Below are 24453 nucleotides of genomic sequence, written 5' to 3' on the forward strand. Positions count from 1 at the left end.
CCCAAAAGACATACAACACAGCTGGGAGTGGGAGGGACTGAGAATGAACTGCACTGCAGCTTCTATTCTCTCTTTCAAAACATCCACCAGAACACAACCAGTATGCATCACACCACAGTCTAAATAAGATACAAACAGCAAAATAGTAAAGTCGTTGAATGATTCCTCACATTTATGTGTTCTGATTCAATCGCCCGACATTACATAATGTAAAAGAGAAAAACAAAGCATGCCATATGCAGTGATTTCAGCAAATCCAAATGCATCCATCTTAACCTTCTAAAATTGTATCCTATTGTGATGTTGCTTTTGGAGACATAGTATCTCCCAATCATAAAGAGGGAAACTTGGACATGATTATAGGTGGAAATGAAAACAGTGAGAGACAGCCTGTACCTTCTCTGAGCCTCTTGTGCCCTGACTCCATCATTTCAGTGTCCGACCATGTTTAAGGCAGCTAGCACAGCTGTCAGAGTCAGGGAAGAGCTCAGTGCTGCGTTCTATTGGCTCTCAATGATGTCATTAAGGATACTAGAGTGCACGCACTCCCCCCGTCTGTGTGGATGCTACAGGATTTAAAGGGACAGCGTTGTATTTTAGAAGGCAGTGCCTCTCTGATTATAGTGAAAATACTGCTTATGTGTGAAATTAAAGGGACACAGATTCATTTAAAAAGTGAATGGTACTTTTATACACACTCATGAGCTACAAGCTGCTCATCATTAGTTTTTAAATATGTTTCAACATCCACCAATACAAAGCTAAATAAAAACCGTACTGTTTGCACTACGAAGAGAATTCAGAGTAAGAATAGTCGCAGTTAGTGAAGTACAGTTCATATAGGTCAACTTGTGTTATTCTTATTCTTACTCCAGACCTATTGGCAGTTCTAGGGTATAGCTAGCTTTGATTTACCTTTGAGTGGAGCAAATTTGTTTGTACCAGTCAGAGCTGACCCAGAGCACAAAGAACAATATAGAAGGACTGGTCAGAGAGAGACAGAGCAGAGAGAGAGACAGAGCAGAGAGAGAGACAGAGCAGAGAGAGAGAGAAGGATACAAAAAAAAGCTAAACGGTGTGTGGCCCATTATGTGTAAAGTTGTTTATCTCAGACATTGAAGGTTATGTTTTGATACTTTTATAAGCACTCTTAGAGTCAAATTAGACAAGATAGTTATGAGGTGTAATGTAAGTTTATGTGAAAAGAGGGCTACCTTCACTCACTCATTATGCTCTGCTATGCTTTCTCTGTTGCACAAAAGGGATATTTGACTTCTTTGCAGAACTGGACAGCTGCTGTATTATTGTGTCATGAATTTCAGATATTGTTAAATTTTAATTTAAGACTTAATAATAAAAAAGTGCTTTTATTTGTGCTTAAGAGATGTGCTTCACCCATGTTTGGCTGACAAAGGAACAACTTACTGCTACATTCACTATCATAACTCAGTGATGTTACTGATGTTTATTTTATTTTATATAGCCTTAAATACCAACATTCTTTTGATGATGATGATGGTGATGATGATGATGATGATGACAATGATGATGATTAAAAAAAAGAGGAGCACTGTGCCCTTGTAATGCTTCAGAAAGATTTTATTGCAGAATTTCTTACAACAGACAACTACAGCTTACATGTATTCAGACAAAAACATTGTAAGATCAGCTAAATGTTTTGAACTGTGAGGCTGTTCAACAAAATGGAAACTCAAGCAGTCTTGAATTTTATATTGTAAGAAACATAGTAGCCATCATTGTACATGTAGAGTTTCTGATCAGTAGGGTTGTAGTCCAGGTAGGAATAGAAGTCCTGGAACTTCTCAAACTGAATGTTGACATATTTTTCTTGTCCAGTGTTTGTGTCATAGGTATAGAAAATTTCCTCTGTGTGGACATTCACAGATCTGGTAGCATAAAGTACCCCACAAACCATGAATACGTTGCCCACAGATGGTTTGAATATACTAGTCTCCCATGTCTCTTGCAGTGCAAAAGATCCCTCATCAATTTTACCAATGATCAATCTGCCCTGCGATTCCTCTGTGGCATAGGTTACCCACAATCCATTCTCTTCTGCTGCAAAGTCTAAGTTCTGATAGTCTGAGTAACGGTAGGAGAATCTTGTGGTTGCCTCAGGAATGGCCCTGTAAGTGGCTGTCGAACTGGTAAAATTATATTTTGCCATGCTGAAGGGGTTATTATATTGGTAGTACAAAGTGTTGCCTCGCACAATATAATTATTGCCTCTTCCTCGATAGTCATATCGTGCATACAAATCGACAGTTTTAAAGGCTTGTCTCATTACCAGTTTGTAGTAATCCGAGTAAAGTGTAATTGTTCTGACCAAAGTGTCAGAGAACCCAGAGTACCAGTACATGGATTCAGACCCGGGTAGAGGGTTAGAATCTTTACCCCATCCTCCATATCTGTAGGAAGTACTGAGGTGAGCATTGAACTGGCTAATCACAGGTTTGCTTAGTCTGAGGATACCTCTGTGTTCGCAGGAGCCTGTGAATCAGCAATGGAAACAAAGATGTTATTATATGCACCACTGTCTTGTTTATCAGACATTAGAATAAAAATCTTGACTGAGTAATTACAACATTCAAGGGTGGAGGAGCCATAATCTAAACTTTGGTAGTATCACATTAACAAACAGTTCAGAATCATAGCATTTTTATTGTAACCAACCGAACATTGCCAATTTACCAATCTCTGCGTTGGAAAAGTCATCTTGTTCATCTCGACAGTTCTCCAGTTTCTTCTGTAGTTTTGCAAACTCAATACGGATCACCTCTAGGTTGCTCTGATCATAGCTCTCTAGCTGATCCACAGTCCGGCTCATATTGCGAATCTTTAAAACATATCAAACATAGAGGCTCAGGGTGGCATCAGCATCGTCCACCAAAGGCCCTAAAGAATGCTTAATTTATTTAGATAAGCTATCTAAGGGAATTGAAGTCAACACCTAAAATCATTTATCAGTGCACTATTGTAAGAAGAATTGTTATACTTTTAACAAACTCTAAGAATGTCTTAGAACCTTTGCATTAAATTACATTGCATTATAATGTAGAATTTGTTGAGCTAAGATATGACACTTTATATTCCACGTTTGATCTAATCAGAAATTTACTTCTGCATAGAGGTTGTCAAAAGCTGGTGAAGATGAGTTTAGGGATGTCTTCAGCTGTGTGACCAGTGCCTCAAATTCTCTGAGTTCAATCCTGAGGAGCTCAAACTCTAGTTTGATATACTTGTCTGGCCCACTTTCAAGAATCTCCACACGGAGAGTTAAGTTGGAGAGCTGTCCTAGAAGAATGACCAGTTGCTCCTTATAACTGACCAGCTGTGATAAAGAGATGAAAAGAAACATTTCAGTGTAGGTCTAATCGCTATCAGGCTACAGAGAATGCCAAAGCAAAGTGATCACACCTGTAACAGAAATAATGTGTATATTGTGATGTACTACATAGCTGTGAAAAACGGAACTTTCATACTTTGTTGATTTCTAGCTCCACTTCAAGAGTCAGCTCACTGAATGAGGTCTGCATGTGTTCTACTCGGTCAGCGGGGAAAGTGATATCAGGTAAAAACACATTACAGGTACACTGGCCAGAATCTCCAACAGATGCAGTTACGTTGCCAGAACCCCAGTCCTCCAATGGCTGAGAAGATGCCACATAGTGATAGAAATAGATAATAGTTCATGAAACTGCACACATTTCCTCTCAAGACATTTATGAATGGATATGATCTTGGAATTAGTTTTGAGCATTGTAAAACCATTAGCAAACTCTGAAGCCATTACAAAGTGAATACTTAACAAATTAAAATGATTTGCATCAATGAAGAGAAACATTGGGGAGAATTTCTTACCAGCCAAGCACAGGTTGGACCAACGATGGAGAGGAGCAGTAGAAGAGGATGCATCTTGACTAAGTCTTAAGGGAGAGTTTGGATGCCTTTGGTGATCTGAGGGCTTTTAAAGACTGTCTTATCAGGCCCATGCGAAACACATTTCTCATTCTCATGGTTGTTGTTGCTTTGTACGTACTTTAGGAGCATGTTGTACATCTGTTCACTTAGGAAATGACGTCATTCATAGTGTGCTTTTGTGTGTGGTTCTCCTTTGTCATTTTGGTGATGTGGAGAAAGGGAGTGGTTTAGTTTCTCACACAGGTGTTTTTTACTGACATAAGAACTGAATTGCTATGAGAAAAAACATTGTATGTAGCACTTGCAGTAGCATACCCTCGACTGACCGTGGTGTATTTGGAAATCCATGTGGCAAAGTGTCTGTTATTATTATAAAATCTCCACAGAGGCACATTGGAGTTGTAAAAATATTTGAGATAATTTATGTTTTGTGCTTAGAACTGCAATGTAATTAATAGGTTTGCAAAACTGGCATTGTAGTGACTTAATGGATACACTATGGGATGAACATACATTTTTCCACCATTACTCAAGGTACAAAACTCATTATTAGTACACTAGACTCGTTCCATAGTGATTACGTAAAAGGCTTTCATGTAAAAAAGCTGACCACATCCTTGCATTTGTCAAGAGAAATTTGTAAAAGTGTATCATCTAATCATTTTTAAAAGCATTATCATCACATATGCTCTAAGAGTTTGATGACTGTACCTTGTAGACACTTGCAGTCCAACATTTTCTTACAGTAAAACTCAATCAGAATTACAGCTATGGCCTTACTATGCACTAGAATCGCTGCTCTAAAACAGCAGGCGGCATAGACATGACCGTGGGTCGTGTTTCATTCTATTCAACTTTAGGATTACGTTTAGCATCACTGATCATGCAATAGTAGTCCTTAACTTGCAATTTCTGAAAATGGATAACTGTCTTGATCTCAGCTTTGTGAGGTTGATCGGTTTTTTGCATGTGATTCCAGAATTCCATGTGAGAGTTCAAAAAGCTGATTGCGCCCTTTTATTTCTATGCTAACTGTCTATTACAAATTTTGTTTCCTCCCTCTACTGGTTCCATTATTCAGTGCTCTGCGTTGCTAGTCTACTAATTACCAGTAAGATTAACTTTTTAGCTTACTGTCTCCTCCACCTGTTTTCTGTTCATTAAGCGTGGTTTTCTATTTGCATATACACCCCATATGTTTCAGCTGTTCTTTGCAATGTCTTTGCATTGCCTTCCCTTGCTCGCTTACTTAGACTGACTTTTCCTAAGCCATGTTTCTGTTTATTCTGACCAACGCCTAGCCCTTACTCTGCCTTGTCTACCCTGGTACCTGTCTTCCTGTTCCTGCGATCCTGTCAATGCTACCCTGCACTTGCAAATGTCCTATCTGCTGGAACCTTTAAATGAAGTTCTTGGTTTGCACATGTATCCAGGCTCCTGAGTCCCCTGAGACTCTTACTTGTTTTTGTCTATTGAAGTTACCCTGACGACTAAATGAAGACTATATCTGTGGTTTTCCCCTTATGTCATGCTCTTAAATTGTACTGTAACATAGAGCTGCATGTTCTATTGCACCTTGCCTGTGTCATATGGTAGGTCCAGATACATGTACACAGGTAACTTTCACACTGTTCTGAGAGAAATAAACACAGTGTAGTATCATTAATATGAACATAGTTGTTACACTTGTTTCTCTACTTGTTTCTTGTTAATGATGCATATCTCATTCATATCTGTATCCATTCATTCTTGTTTTGGTCGGCATCTATTGTAACGGCCTTTCTCTTGCTCTCTCTTTTGTCTGAGTTTTCTTTGTCTGAAGAGCAGCACTTGCTGGTCAGTTGGTGACATGACAGCTTTTTAACACCTTTTCCCTCTTGCTCTGATGAGAGATGTATATCTGTGGGATGATTGTTGTGTAAGGGAGCCCCAATTATGTTTTTGAAGGCCCACTCACACACATTTCCTGGGAATGGTGTTTCACTGTTTATCCACTGAGCTGCTGAGCCAAAAAATTGCAGCTTATACTTAGCATTAAGTCTATGGACAATTTTGTGTGCTAGCCAAACATAAGGTTATTTGGAGTATACTGTACTCATCAATATGGAAATTTCTCAGAGATTTTTACCCTTCTATTGCTACAAATAATAATAAATAGTGAGTAAATAAAAAGTGATAGAAAATAAGTAATTAAACAGTAGTAGAACAAATGTGGGAAAAATATCGCTTTGCTTTATGGCTGTAACTCTTCGAGGGAAAATATACCTCATGACTATTGTCATGATGAGGTATTAATATTATAGAGACCTGTGCTTACTTAATTACTACATGCTGCAAAAATGTATCTGTGTATTAGAACAATGAGTATTTATTATGTAGAAGACGAGGCCTTTGTGTGTCTGCAACACCTGGGAGGAGACACCAAGCATCCTGTGCTCCATGAAAAAGGTTACCTTGTAAACCCCCACACATGTCTTTGAGGTGTGGTTCTCCCATGATCATGTAATAAAGAAAAATGAAGTTTGTTGTCTCTGAGAATCAGCAACTCTCATTACAAGGGACTCCAAATTCCTCTTACACTAAGCTGACGCTTGAAAACATTAATTAACAATCATGACTGTGATAATATTTCTATAAGATGTATAAGTTGGTACCTATTTTTGATGACAAAAAAAATGAGAGAAAAAAAGAATGACATATACAAATTGCAATGCTCATTTGGATTTATTATTGGGAAAACATGTCAATGATGTGTGTTATTGTTCTCTTTAGAGACTTACTTCAACAAGTAGACAGACAGTGTAATTCATATATCCATATCATAGTACATTCAAATTCAGATGTATTCTAACTACTGGTGACACCTGGATGTCATTCAAATCAAGAGCTGTGGAGAAGTAGCTGAACCCTAGCTGAACCAAACTTGATAGCTGACATAGTAGCCATCATTGTACATGTAGAGTTTCTGATCAGTAGGGTTGTAATCCAGGTAGGAGTAGAAGTCCTGGAACTTCTCAAACTGAATATTGACATATTTCTCTTGTCCAGTGTTTGTGTCATAGGTATAGAAAATTTCCTCTGTGTGGACATTCACAGATCTGGTAGCATAAAGTACACCACAAACCATGAATGCATTGCCCACAGATGGTTTGAATATACTAGTCTCCCATGTCTCTTGCAGTGCAAAAGATCCCTCATCAATTTTACCAATGACCAATCTGCCCTGCGATTCCTCTGTGGCATAGGTTACCCACAATCCATTCTCTTCTGCTGCAAAGTCTAAGTTCTGATAGTCTGAGTAACGGTAGGAGAATCTTGTGGTTGCCTCAGGAATGGCCCTGTAAGTGGCTGTCGAACTGGTAAAATTATATTTTGCCATGCTGAAGGGGTTATTATATTGGTAGTACAAAGTGTTGCCTCGCACAATATAATTATTGCCTCTTCCTCGATAGTCATATCGTGCATACAAATCTACACTTGTAAAGGCTTGTCTCATTATCAGTTTGTAGTAATCCGAGTAAAGCGTAATTATTTTGACCAAAGTGTCAGAGGACCCAGAGTACCAGTACATGGTTTCAGACCCAGGTAGAGGGTTAGTATCTTTACCCCATCCTCCATATCTGTAGGAAGCACTGAGGTGAGCATTGAACTGGCTTATAATTGGCTTACTAAGTCTTGATATGCCACCATGTTTGCAAGATCCTGAAAGAAACACAGAAAAGGAAAAATTATACAGTATTAAATTGATGATATATTCAAGAGCCACACAGAATACTGAGTATTACTTTGCGATGGAAGGTGACTCACCAATGCTGGGGTTGAAGATCTCATTGTGGCGACTCTCGCATTCTTCAAGTTTGGCCTGCAATTTGATGTATTCGCGGCGGATCTCTAGAACCATATTCTTGTCATAGGACTCCAGACGAGTCAGCTCCAAGATCTCAGAGATAATCTTAGAGACAAAAAAATTGTTTAATTTAAGCCAACCAGCATTCCTGAGGCTAATTAATTGTCTCTTTAGAAATATTTTTCTAAGGTAATGTGAAGACACCTCCATGTAACATTAAAAAAATGTTTAGTGAGTAATATTTAAGATAATAATGCCACATCTGAGATTAAGATAAAGAAACACAACAGTTATAGATTTCTCTGGGATACCTCTTCATGTATACTGATAAGCACAGAGGAAGATGTCTGGATAGACCCCTGGAGTTCCACAATCAAAGCCTCCATCTGCTTGATAGAAATCTTCACCTCCTGGATGTGAAGCTCAGTATATGAGTCAGGGTCTTTCTCCATCAATCCAATCTGTACCGTCAGGTTCACAATCTTCTCCACGTAGATTGTTATCTTGCTCACAAACATTTCAATCTGAACAGAGGAAAGTGAATTCAGACTGTGCGTATCTGAATTTGACTGACTCATCTGGTTAAGTTCCTTGTGAGCTAGTGTGCTTTAGAGAAGCAGAACTATGTGTTAGGATAGCCCCTCTGGTCTACTTTACTTTATTAATCTCCAATTCCAATCTGTGTCTAATCTCAGTTGCAGTTTGCTCCACAATGACCAGGTCTCCTATGGGGAAGGTGCTGCTAGGCAAGAATGCCTCACAAGTACACTGGGAACCACTTGGAACCACTGTCTCGTTTCCATCACTCCAGAGGCTAGCAGGCTATGGAATGCAAAAAGATACCAATCCTTATTATTATTACTGTTGTATGACTATGACAGAGAACTAAAGTGAGGGAAATTACTTACCCACAGTGCTACAGCAGACTGCAGGAAGACAAGGCACAGGATAGTGACAATCATTGTGGGTAGCTCACGATGTCTGGCTCAGGACTTGTTTCAGAAACTTGGTTTTCTAGCTTTATAAGACTGTCATATCTCTAAGGCAATCAGCACATGGTATCTTCTCACGGATGTTCTATGATGCCTCATTTGTAGTTACTAATTTTCAACTGTCATTGCTTCTCCATAAAACTACAAAATGAGCAAACATCAATGGTGTTTGAGTTTCTTCACCTGAAATGATTCCCAGGGGCAATATCACAAGACCCACAAAACTTTTCTGTATGGTGTCTATTGATTACGGTATCTAGCTGTCATGTAGATTTTCATGTACATATGAGTATTTGTTTTCAAGTGATCATGCATCATGCAGCTTAAAAACTACAAGGATAAGAATTTGTCCTCTTTATCATTGAGAAGTAAAGATAACTCATCTGACATAGATTCAGATGTACTGTTCTCTGACTTGATCAGCACAATCACGAGACAAATGAAAATTTTTTAATATTACAAGTTTAATATCTGTTGCAACATACACGTAATGTAACAATCATGAGCGTGTGAATCTAAATTACTTTGTAACGATTGCCTGTTTCTGTCCCTTAGACATTTTATCAACTCTTTTTTTTGTCTTTTTTTTCTTTGTCTTGGATCCACTGACTTTTGCGCTAGGCTTTTTGGCATTCAGTGCAGGCCTGGATCTGGTCAGATGATTGGCTGTGGGGCTAAGCTTGGTGATGTCCACATGTGGGTTAGATGTAGAATGCATTCCTTGAGCAGAGGCAGGTTTGGTCAGCAATGGGCGCGGAGATTCAGCCAGCAGGTTAGGCTGGGAAAAGGAGCGCACAGCTGGGGAACTTGGCGGCCGGTAAGGTATAGCACCTGCAATCAAGGGTAGGTGGACATGGTCACTGCTCAGGTTGGTTACAGAGTAGCGACTGCTGTTGGACATGACTATGTGGTGCCAGGAACTGAGAGGAGTTGCTGAAAAATGCTGGGGTCCACTGGAATCTTCTTTGGTCCCCCCAGGTGACATCACCATGGAGCTACGGGGAGTGACAGCCTCCACGGCACTCTGGAAGGTCTTTAGTATCCGTTCGCTCTTCTGTTTTTCCTTCTTCTGCCGAGACTCTACCTTTCGCAACTGCCGCCGATGGTCTCGCATCATCTGTTTCCGTGTGTCAGCCAAACCCCTAGAAGGAGTCATCACAGCAGTTGGGTTAAAACATGCAATTTGAAATATATAGGTAGGATCAGGTTTGAAGTTTGAAGTAGATGGGTAAAAAATGTTTCCATTGTGTCTTCTGTGTCTGTTATAATTGCTTTGTGTATCATGTACCCAATTCCTGTGACTCAGTAAATGCCCACCTGTAATCTACAATGCCCGTCCTTTCTCTGTCCAGTCTGTGGATCAGCTCTTCAATCTGAAACCGGTCCAGTGGGATGCTGGATTGCTGGAATGGAAAATATTTATAATGAATAGGGTTAAGGTTGGTTGGTTTGATAGTGTCCTACCAATAATTTAAAGAAAACAACATGAAAATAACATTTTTATCTAAGAGCTGTTATTGTTCCCCAAAAAAATTAATAAGCAAATTTTCACCCTTTTCCAAAGACCAGTGGTCAATATAAACACGTTGCGATGGTGGTCAGACAAACTGATGGAACATGAAGATGTCAGTTGGGAACAGAGCAGACAACATAGAAAAAAAAATCAATGTGTGTTGAGTATATGAGTGGGCACACCTGAGGGCATGGAGGCAGGGGAAATGCATCACTAAATGTCAGTGGTTTGGAACCAGTTCTGGGACTTGTACCTGCACAGCCTTTCTGAAGTCAGAGACAGGGACACGCATGGTGCCATCTTTATCAATGTTCCGGAAGAAATCCCAGAGTCGAAGCTTACGCTGGTCAAGGTAATCCTTAACAAAAAAGAAATCATTATTTTTCTCCTATGTTCATCTACAAAGAAGACTATAAAACAAATTTAAAATGTGTACTAACTTTAACTGTACAACTGCATATAGCATAACCGATTCATTAAAAGTAAATCTCTGGCTTACACTTTAGACATATGAATAAACATCACATATAATACACTGGCACGGGACATGACATATAAATATAACTGATTTGACTATAGTCATTTTAATTGTGTAAATCCAATATACAATATATAGACATGTATTTAGTGTGTATAAATGAACATGTTACTGCTTGGTCTTCGCTGCAGTGCAATATGTCTAAATATCTTCCACACAGATCACATCTAGTTCACTTGGTTAGTTTACCTGAATGACTTTCATTGGATCAGGGCGTTTTGGAGGTTTCTTGGCAATAAAGCCCCCTACACCACCATACTGCACTTCCAGACTAGGGTGTTCCTGACAGGTGAATTCTAACAGCTGTACAAAGTTCTCATTCACCAGAACATTCTGCACATATATAGATATGTACATATAAGGCAAAGTCTTATAAGCATGATTCAGTAAGGCATAAATGTTGCTTGAGTTACAGTCTGTTACTTATGCTAGTGTTAATTAATTGCCTGTGAAAAATACATTCAGGCCTGTTCAAAAATGATATGTCCAACCTGAAATATACCTGAGACACAAACATAATTTTATGGGAATCAGCAAGTGGATAAGCTGCTTCTGGGAGGGGGTGAATTAAACAATCCAGGTGCTTTAGTACTTTAAGAGCAGGTGACAATGTGTTGACTAAGTATAAAGTGTTGGGTGTGTGAGCATTCCTGTGTGGGAATGGGACCACACTCACACTAATGTTGATCTCTTCAAGGGCAGTTCTGGGTGTGTTCTTCACAACGTTGATCAATGCAAGAGCACCCTCCACTGTTAGTAAATTATAGGCCAGCTGTATTTGGACAGAAAAAAAGTACATTCTGTTTGAACCTCATAAAGACTTATGACTATGTCTGTAGATTACATGTACTTTATTGAGTAATTTCAGTTAAGCTCTGAGAAAAATTCTTCTGTCATTTTCCTTACCTACAGCCACAATTTAAAGCCTATCTAGTTTGTGTGTGTGTGTGTGTGTGTGTGTGCGTCTATGATTTTAGGTTTTGCCATTTAGTTACATTTAGGTCTAAAGACCTCTTAACATCCCTGTTAACAAGTTCTCATGGTAACATTGCGCATGGCTTTAGAGCCTTTCATTTGCAATCTCATCACAGACATGTAATGACTTTATATTCATTTAACATTAATATTGTAGAGGCATACAAATATTGGTATTTGATCACATGAAATAAGTAACACAAAAACACTGTATGCAAGCAGAGGTATCTTAACCACTTCAGATGCTATTGACTGAGAGCCTGCATGTCTTTCACACACACACCTGTAGCACTCTGAGAGTATCGTTAGCCTCTAGTCCCTTACACAGCATACCCACTCCCTCATTAGTGATGCGGTTGTTGCTCAGATCAAGGTGTACCAGTGTGTTGTTGAATTTGAGAGATTCACCCAGGGCCAACGCCCCCTCATTCCCAAAGCCATTCCATGACAGGTCCAAGTGTTTCAATGTAACATTGACCTGTATAAGTTTAATGCATATTTAAGGATAATAGGTCATAAGTTATAAATTATGAAGATGGAATATAATTTGAATCCATGGGATCATATCAACCTTTACTCTATCCCTGCCATATGTATCACTTTGATTCCCACTGAAAATATGAAATACACTTATCTGAAATACATTTAAATGACAGCATTGTACTTATTTTAAGATTGTTTTTGATTGTTGATTGATGTAGCTCATCCATACCTTAAGCCCCGCACAGAAAGCCACTGCTCCCTTCATCCGCAGGTGATTCCAGCTCAGATCAAAGATTTCCAAACCCTCATTGTTGGCTATAGCAATCAAAATGAAATAGGACTGACATTTGTTCAGCTAAAATCTCTCTCTCTCTCTCTCTCTCCATCTGCAGCAAAATTAATAGCTGTGTGCTTTGGAGTGACAGTCTCTTTCTTTCTCTCTCTCTTACTCTATCCCACAGGCAGGCAAGAGATATGAGATATATAATGAAGATGACCAAGTGGTATCTACCTAACATCTGGCCTAGGTACTCTCCACCTCTGCCACAGAATTTATTATGACTCAGGTCTAACACCTTCACTCTGTAGTTGCTCTGTAAGAAAAAAACAAAATGTTAACAACTACAATCTAATCAGTATTAATGTCACTGAAGGAACATCTGCAATATAATAGGTTCTAATTCAAACCAACTCACTGACAAGGCTTCCGCAAAGCATTTGGCATCATCGTCTACAAATTTATTACCTGGTGACAGAAAATGGGAGACTGCCTTATTTGTTTGTTTCATTTTGTTCTGGGTTTTAGGCTTTGAAGACTAAAAAAATGTATCCAGACTTCACCTGCAAGTTTGAGTGACTTGATAGAAATGTTATCCAGCAACATTTTAGCAATACATTCAGCTCCCCCAGACTGTAAATGATTGTTAGAGAGATCCTGCAAAAGAAATGGATAAAAACAACAGTAATTAGTACTCTGCTGCCCCACAGTGGACACATAAAAGCATACTTTTACATGCTTGAAATGCCGCACCTTTTCAACTACAACAATGCCTCTAGGATGGCCTTTAGGATGGAAAGGCAAATAACTAATTTCCTTTATTTTCAGATTAAATGTGCATATTCACATTTCCTTCTCTGACAGTTTACTTCATCTAGGCTTACCAGATTCTGAATAGTAAAATTGGCCCGAAGCATATCCACAAGGTATTTTGCTCCTTCAGCAAGCAAGTAATTGTCAGCCAGCTCCAGGGTTGAAATAGTCATGTCAGTCTGTGTGTATACATTAGAATAAGAATAAGCATAATAGCTTAAGTACCTTATCTGTAAGTATGGGAGTGCAATTTTTAATTACATACAATTTTTCTACTTCTTCCCATGGAAAATACTTGAAAACAGATGTTGTTAAAAACGTATCTGGTCTTTTCAGGCTTACAACCTTAGAAAATGTGCATTATGTGTAATATTAGGCATTTTAATGCATTTGTAAGTGTTTGAATATATCCTCTGGAATCAGGAATATACAAATGTTACAAAAATGTGCCTGTTCAAAATGGACTAGTATTAGACAGCAACTGCGTAAACACAACTTCAGAACAACAACACCAAGAATATACCACACACCACAAGAGTGATGGCCAGTGCCTTCACTCCTAGAGGGCCCAGGCCATGGTGGTTGAGGTTGAGCGTGTCACTACCCAGGTTTCGGAGGAAATAGCTGACTGGAACTACACCCAGCAGTTTACACGCCTGTAGGTACAGCTCTGCTGTGGAGATATCCTTCCTGCTTTTTTTCACCTCTGACAGAGAAGCAGAGAAAAACATGTCATCGATTAGATGTGATTTAATAGTGCTCCTGAACTAACAAAATTCTATCTCTCCCTTCTGTACTTAATGACTGAAATAGCTGAAGTTTATGCGTTCCTTATTTCCTTATGAATATTAATTTGATGTGTATACTGCACTTGATTTGTACAACCAAGCAAGTCCTTTCTTAGAGGAGAGAATCTGATTTTTTAAAATGTTATAAAACATAACAATCTTGTTTTACTGGATAAGTTTCACCAGTATCATACCGCATCTATCTATCTATCTATCTATCTATCTATCTATCTATCTATCTATCTATCTATCTATCTATCTATCTGTCTATCTATCTGTCTGTCTGTCTGTCTGTCTTTCTGTCTATGCATCTATTTGTTTTTACTTATTTACCTTCAGTCTCCAGGTCTGTGTCCCATTCATCCTCTGTGCCTAGCTCAGTAATAGATGGACTGTCTCTGTCAGTTATACTAAGAGATTCCAGAGACAAATTAGATGTATCCATGTCCCTTATTATGATTCTTTTGTTCCAAGTACAGGTTACAAAGGTTTGGCAGACATATTTTTTAAGATCCAGGAATCTGTTTTTGCTGGTGTGCTCAGGTCCACGCAGACAGAAGGCTTTCTTAGCAACAAAGGTCATATGAAACCCAAGCTACCGTTGTGCAACCTTCTCTTCAACTGACCAATGAGAAGAGCACCATGAAAAATTCATGTCAGGCTCAAAGTATGGAGAATCAACAAATTCCTGCACATTGAGACTACAGTCAGTGAAAAGTGCAATAACTATGCTCTCTTTTAAATGTAACATTCTGATATTTAAAATATGAAAATCAAAATTTACACCATACTTTAAAATGCAATTTTGCTTCAGTTTCCATTTTGGAATCTTCATTACAGTGGTTTCAAAACTGTTAGTGTAAAATATTTTGAGGATTTGGAATGGTTGAGAATTAAACTGCCATGCCTTAACCAATAGATGGCTTTAACGCCAGCAGAATGCGCTATGTACGCGACAGCAGATACAGGAGAGACAGTAGTCAGTCAGTCGGTGACGGCAGGCGTGTTTCCCCGAGTGATTATTTTTGAGTTGTTAATTCAGTGAGTTTACTGGAGTCCGGTCACATTATCTAATATATTAGGATGTAACAAGAACTGTGGTTCTTGACTTGCAGACGTAGTTCTTGGCTTTACGTTAAAACCCTGCTTGAAGTCATTTTTGGATGCACCAGAAAGAGCATTTATAAGACTGGGCCTCGGACAGAGAGCAGTGCGCCGCGAACTGATATGAATAAAGTTTTTTCCCTGTAAAATACACACCGTCGTGGAAAGCATGATTGGAAGTTTAATGTTTTACGCCTTGTACCCCTTATCACGATTCATCAACAGTTTTTCAGGTAAACATAACGAAACACTATTGTGTATTGCTGGTACAAACTAATTTGCGGATACGTGCTGCATTTCAGTTATACTGCATGATGCATGGCTGTGTTCACCTAGTATTCCACACTACACCGAATACATTCATTAGCTAGCTAACGTGCTAGCCAGTATATTCGTTAAATTGAGCTGATTCAGCGCGAACCGGCGAATGCATTGCGGTTGGTACAGTTCATAGTTTATACGTTTTTATTTGGCCAGCAACTCTCACTATGAAGGGCTATTCGTCACACAGCAAATGTCGAAATCTGAACTTGTTTTCAACTTGTGTGTTTTGTCCGTCACATGTAAAGACGTATCTGTGGGTGTGGCAGAAATATTGAAGTGGCATATTAACTGAGATATTCTCTTCACATTACTGTCAGGGACATACTTGTCTCTAACTCGCATAGTTTTGTCGGAATCGTGTTCATGGTTTTCGCCAATGCAGAATTGTTTTTATTAGGTAAACAGAGAAGTGCGGTTTATTGTAGTTGTCACACTTTGTCCTTTGATTTCTACTCATCTTTCTATTCTCCACAGGGTTTGTGTGGAGTTCTCCCTCCTCTGTGTTCATTAATGGAAAAGAGGAATGGGATGGTGTCGGAGCCCCTTCCAGGAGGTTTAATAAGCAGAAAACTGCCTTTCTTGAGCAGTGGTTTGGCACAGATACTAAACCTACAACAAACAGAGAGACAGGTGGAGAGCAAAAAGGGAAAGAGACAGAGAGGTTTGTGGAACAAGGATCCCCATTGGAGAACAGGTGGATTGCAGGGAAGGAAGACTGGAGTAATAAGGACATAATACTGAAGGAGGGAACCGTCCATGGGAGAAGAGAGTGGCGGAGTTACTCAGTGACAGACTCTGAGTTAGAATCTGTGGAAGGGAACACAGACGTTACTCAAGAGAAAGAAAAGGGAGCAAGTGAGTGGAGGGACACTCCAAAGGAAGAGGAAAAAGAAGAAATGTCACCTCAGAAGAAGAAACCCAGCTGGGCGAGGGAAAAGGAAGCTGAGGGAGTCCTGGCGAAAGAAAATGCCACCACAGTGAAAATGACGGAAGGGCCATCGGACAACAGACGGAATATTGGCTTCCCAGAGGAAAGGAGGATTACCTCCCTGCAGGAAAGGGAAAAACAGAGGGAACATGATGAAATGGTCACCAAGATAACCATGTCACAGCCAAATGAGAGAACTGTATCTGTGAAAGAGCTAGAAAAACAGACCAGCTCTGACCACTGTGACACACACCTAAATCTTGACAACTGCACTGTTTCAGAAGCGTCTTATGCTGCTGGAATTTACCAAGACCCACAGACAGGTGCAGGTGATAGTGAAGATCAACCCCAAATAAACTCCCCTTTGTTTGACCTAAGTGCTTTACTGGCAGACAGGCACACAGAGACATGGGATAGTTATGTTCAATACCAGCCTGTGCATACTCCTGGTTGGCATTTTCCAGTGGGACCTGGACTGACTGAAATGGTTCACTGTCCACCCTGGGAGTTTCTGAATATGAGTTACTATCCACCACTACAGGAGAGTGAGCCTTTCGAAGGTTTGAGAACACAAGTTTTGTGTTATCTTTTTTTGTTTTTCTCATTGTCAGCCTCATTTTGTGGTATACACTTACTGTCCGCTTTACTGGAACTACCTAACTTGGACCTACATACTCTGGCCAGTTTATGAGATATACCTACCATATAGGAACTCTACATAGCTGTACAACTGCATATTGTAGCCCATCTGTTGTACAATCCGACGTCCCAGTGCGTGAGATGTACCCCCTGTGTTGGCATGTTAATTGTTGCCACTACTGCTCTTTTGTAATTATAATTGACACTGTTTTCCATTTTTTATGTTCTTTAGCATAGATTTATATCACTATAACACAATACACGTGCTGTCTTTAAACCATATGTGTTTTCCACACTGTTTATTTTGCAGTAATGTGGAGAGTGTGGGAAGACCTCACAGAGACCCGTTCAGACCTCACCTCTCCCAAGGACGTGTCACATCCCAAGCCCCACTTTGAGTTTAGTGTCATGTCCTACAATATCCTAGCTCAGGACCTTCTGGAAGCAAACCAAGAGCTGTACACTCATTGCACAGAGGAAGTTCTAGTCTGGGACAACCGTCTGAATGTCATCCTCCAGGAGTTTCAGACTTGGAAGCCTGATGTGAGTGACACCTGACTTCAGAGCGTGACTGTGCCTTTTAAATGTCTGGCGCACTTTAAAAGCAGATAAAGTTATATAAAGTTAGACTAATATTTAAAGGTGTCTGTGAAAACAATCAAACAATTATTGGAGTTTGATTTTGATTTTGATAAGTTATGTAATATGACCGTTGTCAGAGCATTATTTAAAATCTGTGAGGTGAGCATCCTTAAATAGCAGCCCTATTTCTTACATGACAGTAAGGTCCACCAGACTCTCAGAATTCAGCGGCTGGATTAATATCAAACTGTTATTTGTGTTTAATACATTTCAGTTTCAAAACTACGTCCCTATTATTGTACTCAAGTGCATAATTTTGAATTAATGTAATAATTTGGGTGGTCTTTCAGTTACACTTATTTGCTGTGGTATGTTAAAGGCATCTGGGGTTTGGGAAATGAAGTATGGATGTGTGGTATGCATTATCAAGAGAATTAACTGTCTGTAAAATTCACATACTAAAAATCAAATGTGAAAGTAAAGCAGTAATAAACCCTCTTTCTAGCCCGCTCTTATTCCACCCCTAATCTAATAGACTTGATTTGCTTAATCAGGTGCTTAAGTAGCATTCAAGTGGAATCGGTTGAGTGAGATTAGAGCCGGTACAGTATCCTGCAGGAGGAGTGCTGATGAATCAAATACTTAATGTTGTGTGTTAGGTTTTATATGATTTAACGTTTGGAAGTCGCTTTGTTAAATGAATAAATATAAATGTAATGTTGAATGGCTTGCATATGTGCATTGTGTGTAGATCATCTGTCTGCAGGAAGTTCAGGAGAATCACTTTATCCAGCAGCTCCAGCCAGCCTTGCATGACCTTGGTGAGCACACAACCCAAAATCCCAAGAGGATTTTGAACTTAACGGAGTTAGAGTCAGTCTTCCGATTTAACAGTGGCTTTTAAGTACCAGTAAAACTATAAGATGTGCTTGGGAGATTATTTTCTTAAACAGATAAAACTAAAATAAAAAATAAATCAGTTTCGCTTTATGAAATTTTCAAGAGAATACACACATTCATTTTCAAAAACAGTCAGGAACAATAGGCGGTAAACCTTGGCCTTGCTTAACTTGTGTTTACTTCCACAAATAAAGAAACACTGCTGCTGAAGTGAAGTATTTTAATGTGTTTGTCTCCCTGTGACTTATTCAGGCTACGCCTGTATCTACAAGCGACGTACGGGTGACAAAACGGATGGCTGCGCAGTGTGTTTCCGTAGAGATCGTTTTTCGCAGCTGTCTGTCAGACTGTTGGAGTTCCGACGCCATCAGTGTGAGCTCCTGGACCGGGACAACGTAGGCATCGTTCTTCTCCTCCAGCCAGTCAGCACCACGGAGGAGGAGACAGAGTTCAGTCCCATCTGTGTGGCCAATACACACCTTTTGTTCAATCCCAGGAGAGGCGATGTGAAGCTGGCCCAGCTGGCCATTGTGATGGCAGAGATAGACAGTGTGGTGAAAGAGTGTAAAATTAAAGGGAGATCTCCTGAGGTCATTCTGTGTGGAGACTTAAATTCATTGCCCAATACACCTCTGTACCAGTTTATCACCAGCGGACAACTCTGCTACCACGGATTGCCAGCCTGGATGGTGAGTGTTTCAGCATGCAGTTGAGTTTGTCTGTCTTACGTATGATATTCTACTGTACAGGCAGTTTGGCTGTCTCACATATGATACTCTACTGTACAGGCAGTTTGTCTGTCTCACATATGATGGTCTACTGTACAGGCAGTTTGTCTGTCTTACATATGATACTCTACTGTACAGGCAGTTTGTCTGTCTTACATATGATACTCTACTGTACAGGCAGTTTGTCTGTCTTACATATGATACTCTACTGTACAGGCAGTTTGTCTGTCTTACATATGATACTCTACTGTACAGGCAGTTTGTCTGTCTTACATATGATACTCTACTGTACAGGCAGTTTGTCTGTCTTACATATGATACTCTACTGTACAGGCAGTGTGTCTGTCTTACATATGATACTCTACTGTACAGGCAGTTTGTCTGTCTTACATATGATACTCTACTGTACAGGCAGTTTGTCTGTCTTACATATGATACTCTACTGTACAGGCAGTTTGTCTGTCTTACATATGATATTCTACTGTACAGGCAGTTTGTCTGTCTTACATATGATATTCTACTGTACAGGCAGTGTGTCTGTCTTACATATGATACTCTACTGTACAGGCAGTTTGTCTGTCTTACATATGATACTCTACTGTACAGGCAGTTTGTCTGTCTTACATATGATATTCTACTGTACAGGCAGTTTGTCTGTCTTACAGATGATATTCTACTGTACAGGCAGTGTGTCTGTCTTACAGATGATAGTTTCTTTCACTGTAAGCTGTGATCACAAGATGTAAAGCTCCACTCACTCTGTCAGCTTGCACAAGCTGCATATTTATTGACTTAATAGATTTCAAAATGTAAATAACAAAAAAAAAAAAAAAAACGTTTATTAACAGACTATTGAAGTGGCATATCTGACAAGGCATGTCAATGATTTCAATAGACGGAATTAAGTGTTATAATAGTCTCAAGTATGAATTTCCCCTTTAAACTTCTGTGTGTGTGTGTGTATGTGTGTGTGTGTGTGTGTTTTGCAGATATCGGGGCAAGAGGATTTGTCCTATAAAACCCACTACAGGAGACTTTACGCTCCACTGTGGCCTGACACTCTGGGCATTAATGACAACTGTCAGTACACTTCAGATCACAAAGCTGAAACCACCAAACCATCAGGTCTGTGTGTGAGAGAGAGAGAGAGAGAAAGGCTGATATCCGTATGTGTGTAACAATGTGTAAGGTCTCCATGCAGTACACTACTGTGCAGTGGGAGTACAACATTTGTCACAATAAGTTCTTTGTCGGATTTCCTTTTTTTTTTTTTTGGTAGTCTTTAACTGAAAATCCAAATTTTCAAAGCATAACAGTTGTGTGTGGACACAGAAGTCACTTATTGTTTTACCGTGATATCTGCTAATAAAATGATCGTGGCTTTTTACAGCCTTAGATCTTCAGCATTAGATCCTCTGGTCCTGTGATGCATTCTGACTCTTCCCAGTAGATAATACACACAGGTTTCAAACAAAATGCCAGCATTTGTAATAACAACTGTTTAACATTGCGTACAGCTTACACGACTGCTGACATCTACTTTTCGCTGTCTGTATAGTTCTCCCAGTCACTTCTTATATTATAGATACAGACGTCGCCTCCATTTACTTAAAGTAGCTGACTGGGCTGATTTCCTGACATCCAGTTGGTGGAATGTGTACGTCCAAGTTTAGCGTTTTGCGGATCTGTTTTTGTGTGTGACAGAGCTGGGTTATATTTACTCTTCCTGTAGGGAAACTCCAGTACAACCATGACTTCCTGCTGCAGCTGAGATATTGCCCTGCGGCCTGTGTCAGACCCGCTGACTTAGAATTCATAACAGGAGTGACAGACAACACACCAGGTAACAGACCCATCTGTCCTTAGCTTTAACTGCTGTCGTCCTGCCAGACTTAATCAGAGTCTTGACTCCAGGTCAAACATTGTCTTAAAGAGCATATGAGCATAAATTAAAATGTAATGACAGAAGATTTTGTCAGTTCAAAGGACTTCTCATTTTTGCGGAGTCATCTTTTGGATGGGCATGTCTTAAAAATGGCATGCTTTGTGTGAAAGCCTTCTCCAGCTTTTCTGTGCCATTAAACTTGACTAAATTCTGCTTTTTTCCTCTGAATATGACATAAAAAAAAAGGTGATGGAAGAATCTCCACTTAGAGGTCCACTTAAGAAAATGACTTAATGTGGTATTTTAGTTGAACCCCAGAACACATGGTCAGCTTATCCAGTGCGATGAATTATTGCAATCAAGTCGGTCCTTTGTGTATGAGAATTAAACTCCAGTAAATTTGCAAACAACACTACATTATTTCAGTTGCAGTTTCATTTTACACTAAAAAATTACTGTATGTTCCCTTTTTGATCTATTCTCTGAACATAAACAGTCTACTGTCGGAGAGTTGGTAAGATTTTTTTGTTGTAGTCTTTGTGTCACATATACTTGTCTAAAAAATAATCCATCATATTCATTCTTTATAGACCTAAAGGACAAAGAATGGTGTAACAAAAGGTGAGTTTTAGTCGTTATTTACAAACCCTTAATCCAGTGTCTTAAACACGGCTTCCCTCAAGTTCCGTTCCTTGCATATGTATTAAGATACCGATTGAGATTAAAATCATTAATATATGTTAGATTTGTGTTTTTTGTTTGTTTTTTTTTCCCTTCACCAGATTCAGATACACCATCTGTCATGGTCTGAAGCTGAAGTCAGTCTACAGTCATGTCATGTCTGGCACAGGGCAGTATGAGGTCACCACCCTGCACTCGGAGGGAGGAGCCACAGTCGACTACATCTTTTACTCTCTCAAGAAAGGTGAGGCTAATGGCTAACAGTGCCACATTTCTATACAATTATTTATAATGTGGTCACTATTGAAAATGCTATGCATGCTCGCTCTCTCTCTCTTTTGTTAAACGAGACTGTATCTAATAAGACAGATAATATATAATACAATGCATTATAGTAGCACATGGGGTCGCTCTGAGTATGTGAATAACTTAAATGTGCTGATTAATCCGACATTCACAAACAGAGAACAAAGGTGGGCTGAGGTTGCTTGGCCGTCTGGGACTCCTGTCTGAGGCAGATCTGTGGTCAGTGAAAGGACTTCCAAATGAAATATTCCCTTCTGACCACCTCAGTCTGCTGGCCAAATTTCAACTGGATGCCAGTCGGTGAAGGTCCAGACCAGCTTGTCCAGCTTAGAGCAAACCAGGCCGAAGGGAAACCGGTGATTATTTTTCCTTTTGGTACCCTTAGCCAAAATAGTTTTCTTCCAAAAGACAAGACAAAAAAATTAAGAAAATGCAACTCCAGTTAAAAAATTTGAGTTAACATGGTGCATAGTCAATGATTTTTACTCTGTCTAGTCTGTGGGCAGAGTAGTCTTCTTCGAAAGATGTTTTTTTTTTTCAGAATTGAGTGAACTCAAAAAAACTTTTGGAATTGTAGCTTTGAGTTTTGTTGCTAGAGTAATCATTGAATTTTTGTTATTATAAACTTTTGCTTCCATCTCTTATTCAAATTGTGAGCTCTGATGTTCCAGCTCCAGTTTGAAAGGATGTTTTATTTGACACTCCCTCTTGTGCTGAGTGGGCCTTGAGGTGAATTTTAGCTGAGGTATGACTCTTTAAAGTTTCTTGTTGCTACTTGTTTGTATATTTTTTGTTGGAATTATTTGGAGTGATAGATATCAGAAGTGAAGTAATTTTGGGTTTACATAATGTAAAATGGGAAAAAGGAAAAAAAAAAAAACAGAGTGTTTACATAAATTCTCGAAAAACATTTTTAAACTCTGAAATGACTGAGCAATGGATGTACCTTGTGCTTTTTGTGCCTAATTTATTTTTGGACTTTCTGCTGTTCTTTATTGCCATGCAGAATTTTTTCATTGGAAGAAAACAAATGTTTGAATAAATATTTTGGGAAAAAAAATCGACTGGTTCATTGAGTGCATCTGCGATTTGATTTAGATTTTCACTTTTGAATTAAACTCACATAAACTCTCCTCTTTGCTTGGTCTGGCAGGGCGGGAAATAAACTGTACAACTCTCTCGCTATGCGCAGTCCTCACATGACACTTCACAATATCCTGTCACAAATTCAAGTGGCAGGATGTATTATAAATTGTCAAGTGGCAGGATGTATTATAAATGTGGGCACACACTGCAGTAGGAGCAACTGAATATCACAGCTGTCATGTCACAACAAGACACCTGCCACCCATGGGTTTTTTTTTTTTTTTTTGGTGCATTTTGGTGACATCTAAAATTCATTGTAGTGTCATACAGGACTAAGGAGACGAATGCTGTCATTGAGCTTGTCACTGTGTGCACCTTATGATGTTATGAGTCCCTTGTTATGGTTTCTCTGATTGATAAAATGAATCATTAGATCCTGCATATCAAAAGACAGACAAAAACTGCAGCCTGCACCCAGTTTGCAGTAGTATACACATAAGGACTCCTTAGCCTTCATATTATTGACCTCGGCTCAGGTCTGTTTTTTTATGTTCATTCATCTACATATTTAATCCCACGGTTGGATTAAGAGGAATTTAAGTCAGTTATAATCAAATAATGTATCCAAGATAATCCTCTCTTCTACTCCACCAAGACACACTGAGGCTAAGAAAAGATGTGTCTGTCTGTGAGTGAATGAATTATTCAGCTAACTAGAGAGGGAGGCAGCCAAGCATTACAAGACCCCACTGGATCACTGGAGGTGACTGCGGGCAAACAGTCCTGGGTTTTAGCCATCCAATCACGACTCATTAATATCAGAGCTTCTACATCAGTCTCAGTTAAAACAATATTCAGGATTAATTCTGCCTTGTGATGTAATATTGTTTTCAAAGAGAACATTCTAAAGAATTTGGACATTTAAACCCTTAACTGTGTGAGCAACTCTATTAGAGTTCAATTAAGAGAATAAGACAGGGAATAAAAATACAGGAGAATATGTGTTTGGAGAGTAGTATTAAATTCTTTACTGACTTTAAATTGTGTGTGAATGTACAAAGAATTGCCAGAAGGCAGCTCACATGTTTGAGTGAGGAGGAAGTAGGTCAATAGGTTTTTAAA

The 24453-nt window shown here is 39.2% G+C and overlaps 4 protein-coding genes across 4 annotated transcripts; 1 reads left to right on the forward strand and 3 right to left on the reverse strand.

The window, feature by feature from the left end:
• Positions 1-1711: 1711 nt before the first annotated feature.
• On the reverse strand, positions 1712-3936 carry olfm4.2 (olfactomedin 4, tandem duplicate 2). The gene is made up of 5 exons (XM_030764604.1): positions 3883-3936; positions 3504-3671; positions 3140-3352; positions 2713-2857; positions 1712-2511 (listed from the first exon to the last, which is right to left on the reverse strand). Exons 1-5 carry the CDS (start codon positions 3934-3936, stop codon positions 1712-1714), a joined length of 1380 nt encoding a protein of 459 aa, XP_030620464.1.
• A 2914-nt stretch (positions 3937-6850) lies between these two features.
• Positions 6851-8751, reverse strand: olfm4.1 (olfactomedin 4, tandem duplicate 1). The gene is made up of 5 exons (XM_030764729.1): positions 8698-8751; positions 8447-8611; positions 8101-8313; positions 7750-7894; positions 6851-7644 (listed from the first exon to the last, which is right to left on the reverse strand). Exons 1-5 carry the CDS (start codon positions 8749-8751, stop codon positions 6851-6853), a joined length of 1371 nt encoding a protein of 456 aa, XP_030620589.1.
• A 189-nt stretch (positions 8752-8940) lies between these two features.
• lrrc74a (leucine rich repeat containing 74A) lies at positions 8941-14751 on the reverse strand. The gene is given in 14 exon segments (XM_030764854.1): positions 8941-8964; positions 9392-9923; positions 10099-10184; positions 10548-10652; positions 11022-11165; positions 11509-11604; positions 12091-12285; positions 12520-12605; positions 12802-12883; positions 12986-13035; positions 13131-13224; positions 13452-13559; positions 13911-14084; positions 14494-14751. Coding segments are annotated over 14 exon segments (2034 nt in total).
• Positions 14752-15441: 690 nt separating this feature from the next.
• Positions 15442-22549, forward strand: angel1 (angel homolog 1 (Drosophila)). Its single transcript, XM_030764982.1, has 11 exons — positions 15442-15505; positions 16071-16149; positions 16291-17084; positions 17474-17706; positions 18497-18566; positions 18898-19334; positions 20363-20498; positions 21106-21216; positions 21849-21879; positions 22041-22188; positions 22406-22549. The coding sequence occupies exons 1-11, from the start codon at positions 15442-15444 to the stop codon at positions 22547-22549; spliced, it is 2247 nt and encodes a 748-aa protein (XP_030620842.1).
• The last annotated feature ends 1904 nt before the right edge of the window (positions 22550-24453 follow it).

The sequence above is a fragment of the Chanos chanos genome, chromosome 1 (genome assembly GCF_902362185.1).
Source record: "Chanos chanos chromosome 1, fChaCha1.1, whole genome shotgun sequence".
NCBI lineage: Eukaryota > Metazoa > Chordata > Actinopteri > Gonorynchiformes > Chanidae > Chanos > Chanos chanos.

Excerpts from the sequence above, each read along its gene's own strand:
- olfm4.1 (XM_030764729.1), bottom strand. The coding sequence starts at position 8,751 with ATGATTGTCACTATCCTGTGCCTTGTCTTCCTGCAGTCTGCTGTAGCA. Across the intron at positions 7,895-8,100 it reads TTATCAGTATACATGAAGAG|ATTATCTCTGAGATCTTGGA; the intron begins GTATCCCAGAGA and ends TTTGTCTCTAAG. Across the intron at positions 7,645-7,749 it reads GATCTTCAACCCCAGCATTG|GATCTTGCAAACATGGTGGC; the intron begins GTGAGTCACCTT and ends TGTTTCTTTCAG.
- angel1 (XM_030764982.1), top strand. The coding sequence starts at position 15,442 with ATGATTGGAAGTTTAATGTTTTACGCCTTGTACCCCTTATCACGATTC. Across the intron at positions 15,506-16,070 it reads ATTCATCAACAGTTTTTCAG|GGTTTGTGTGGAGTTCTCCC; the intron begins GTAAACATAACG and ends TATTCTCCACAG. Across the intron at positions 18,567-18,897 it reads GCCAGCCTTGCATGACCTTG|GCTACGCCTGTATCTACAAG; the intron begins GTGAGCACACAA and ends TGACTTATTCAG.
- olfm4.2 (XM_030764604.1), bottom strand. The coding sequence starts at position 3,936 with ATGCATCCTCTTCTACTGCTCCTCTCCATCGTTGGTCCAACCTGTGCT. Across the intron at positions 3,672-3,882 it reads GTCCAACCTGTGCTTGGCTG|CCATTGGAGGACTGGGGTTC; the intron begins GTAAGAAATTCT and ends GCATCTTCTCAG. Across the intron at positions 2,858-3,139 it reads TTGACAACCTCTATGCAGAA|ATTCGCAATATGAGCCGGAC; the intron begins GTAAATTTCTGA and ends TATGTTTTAAAG.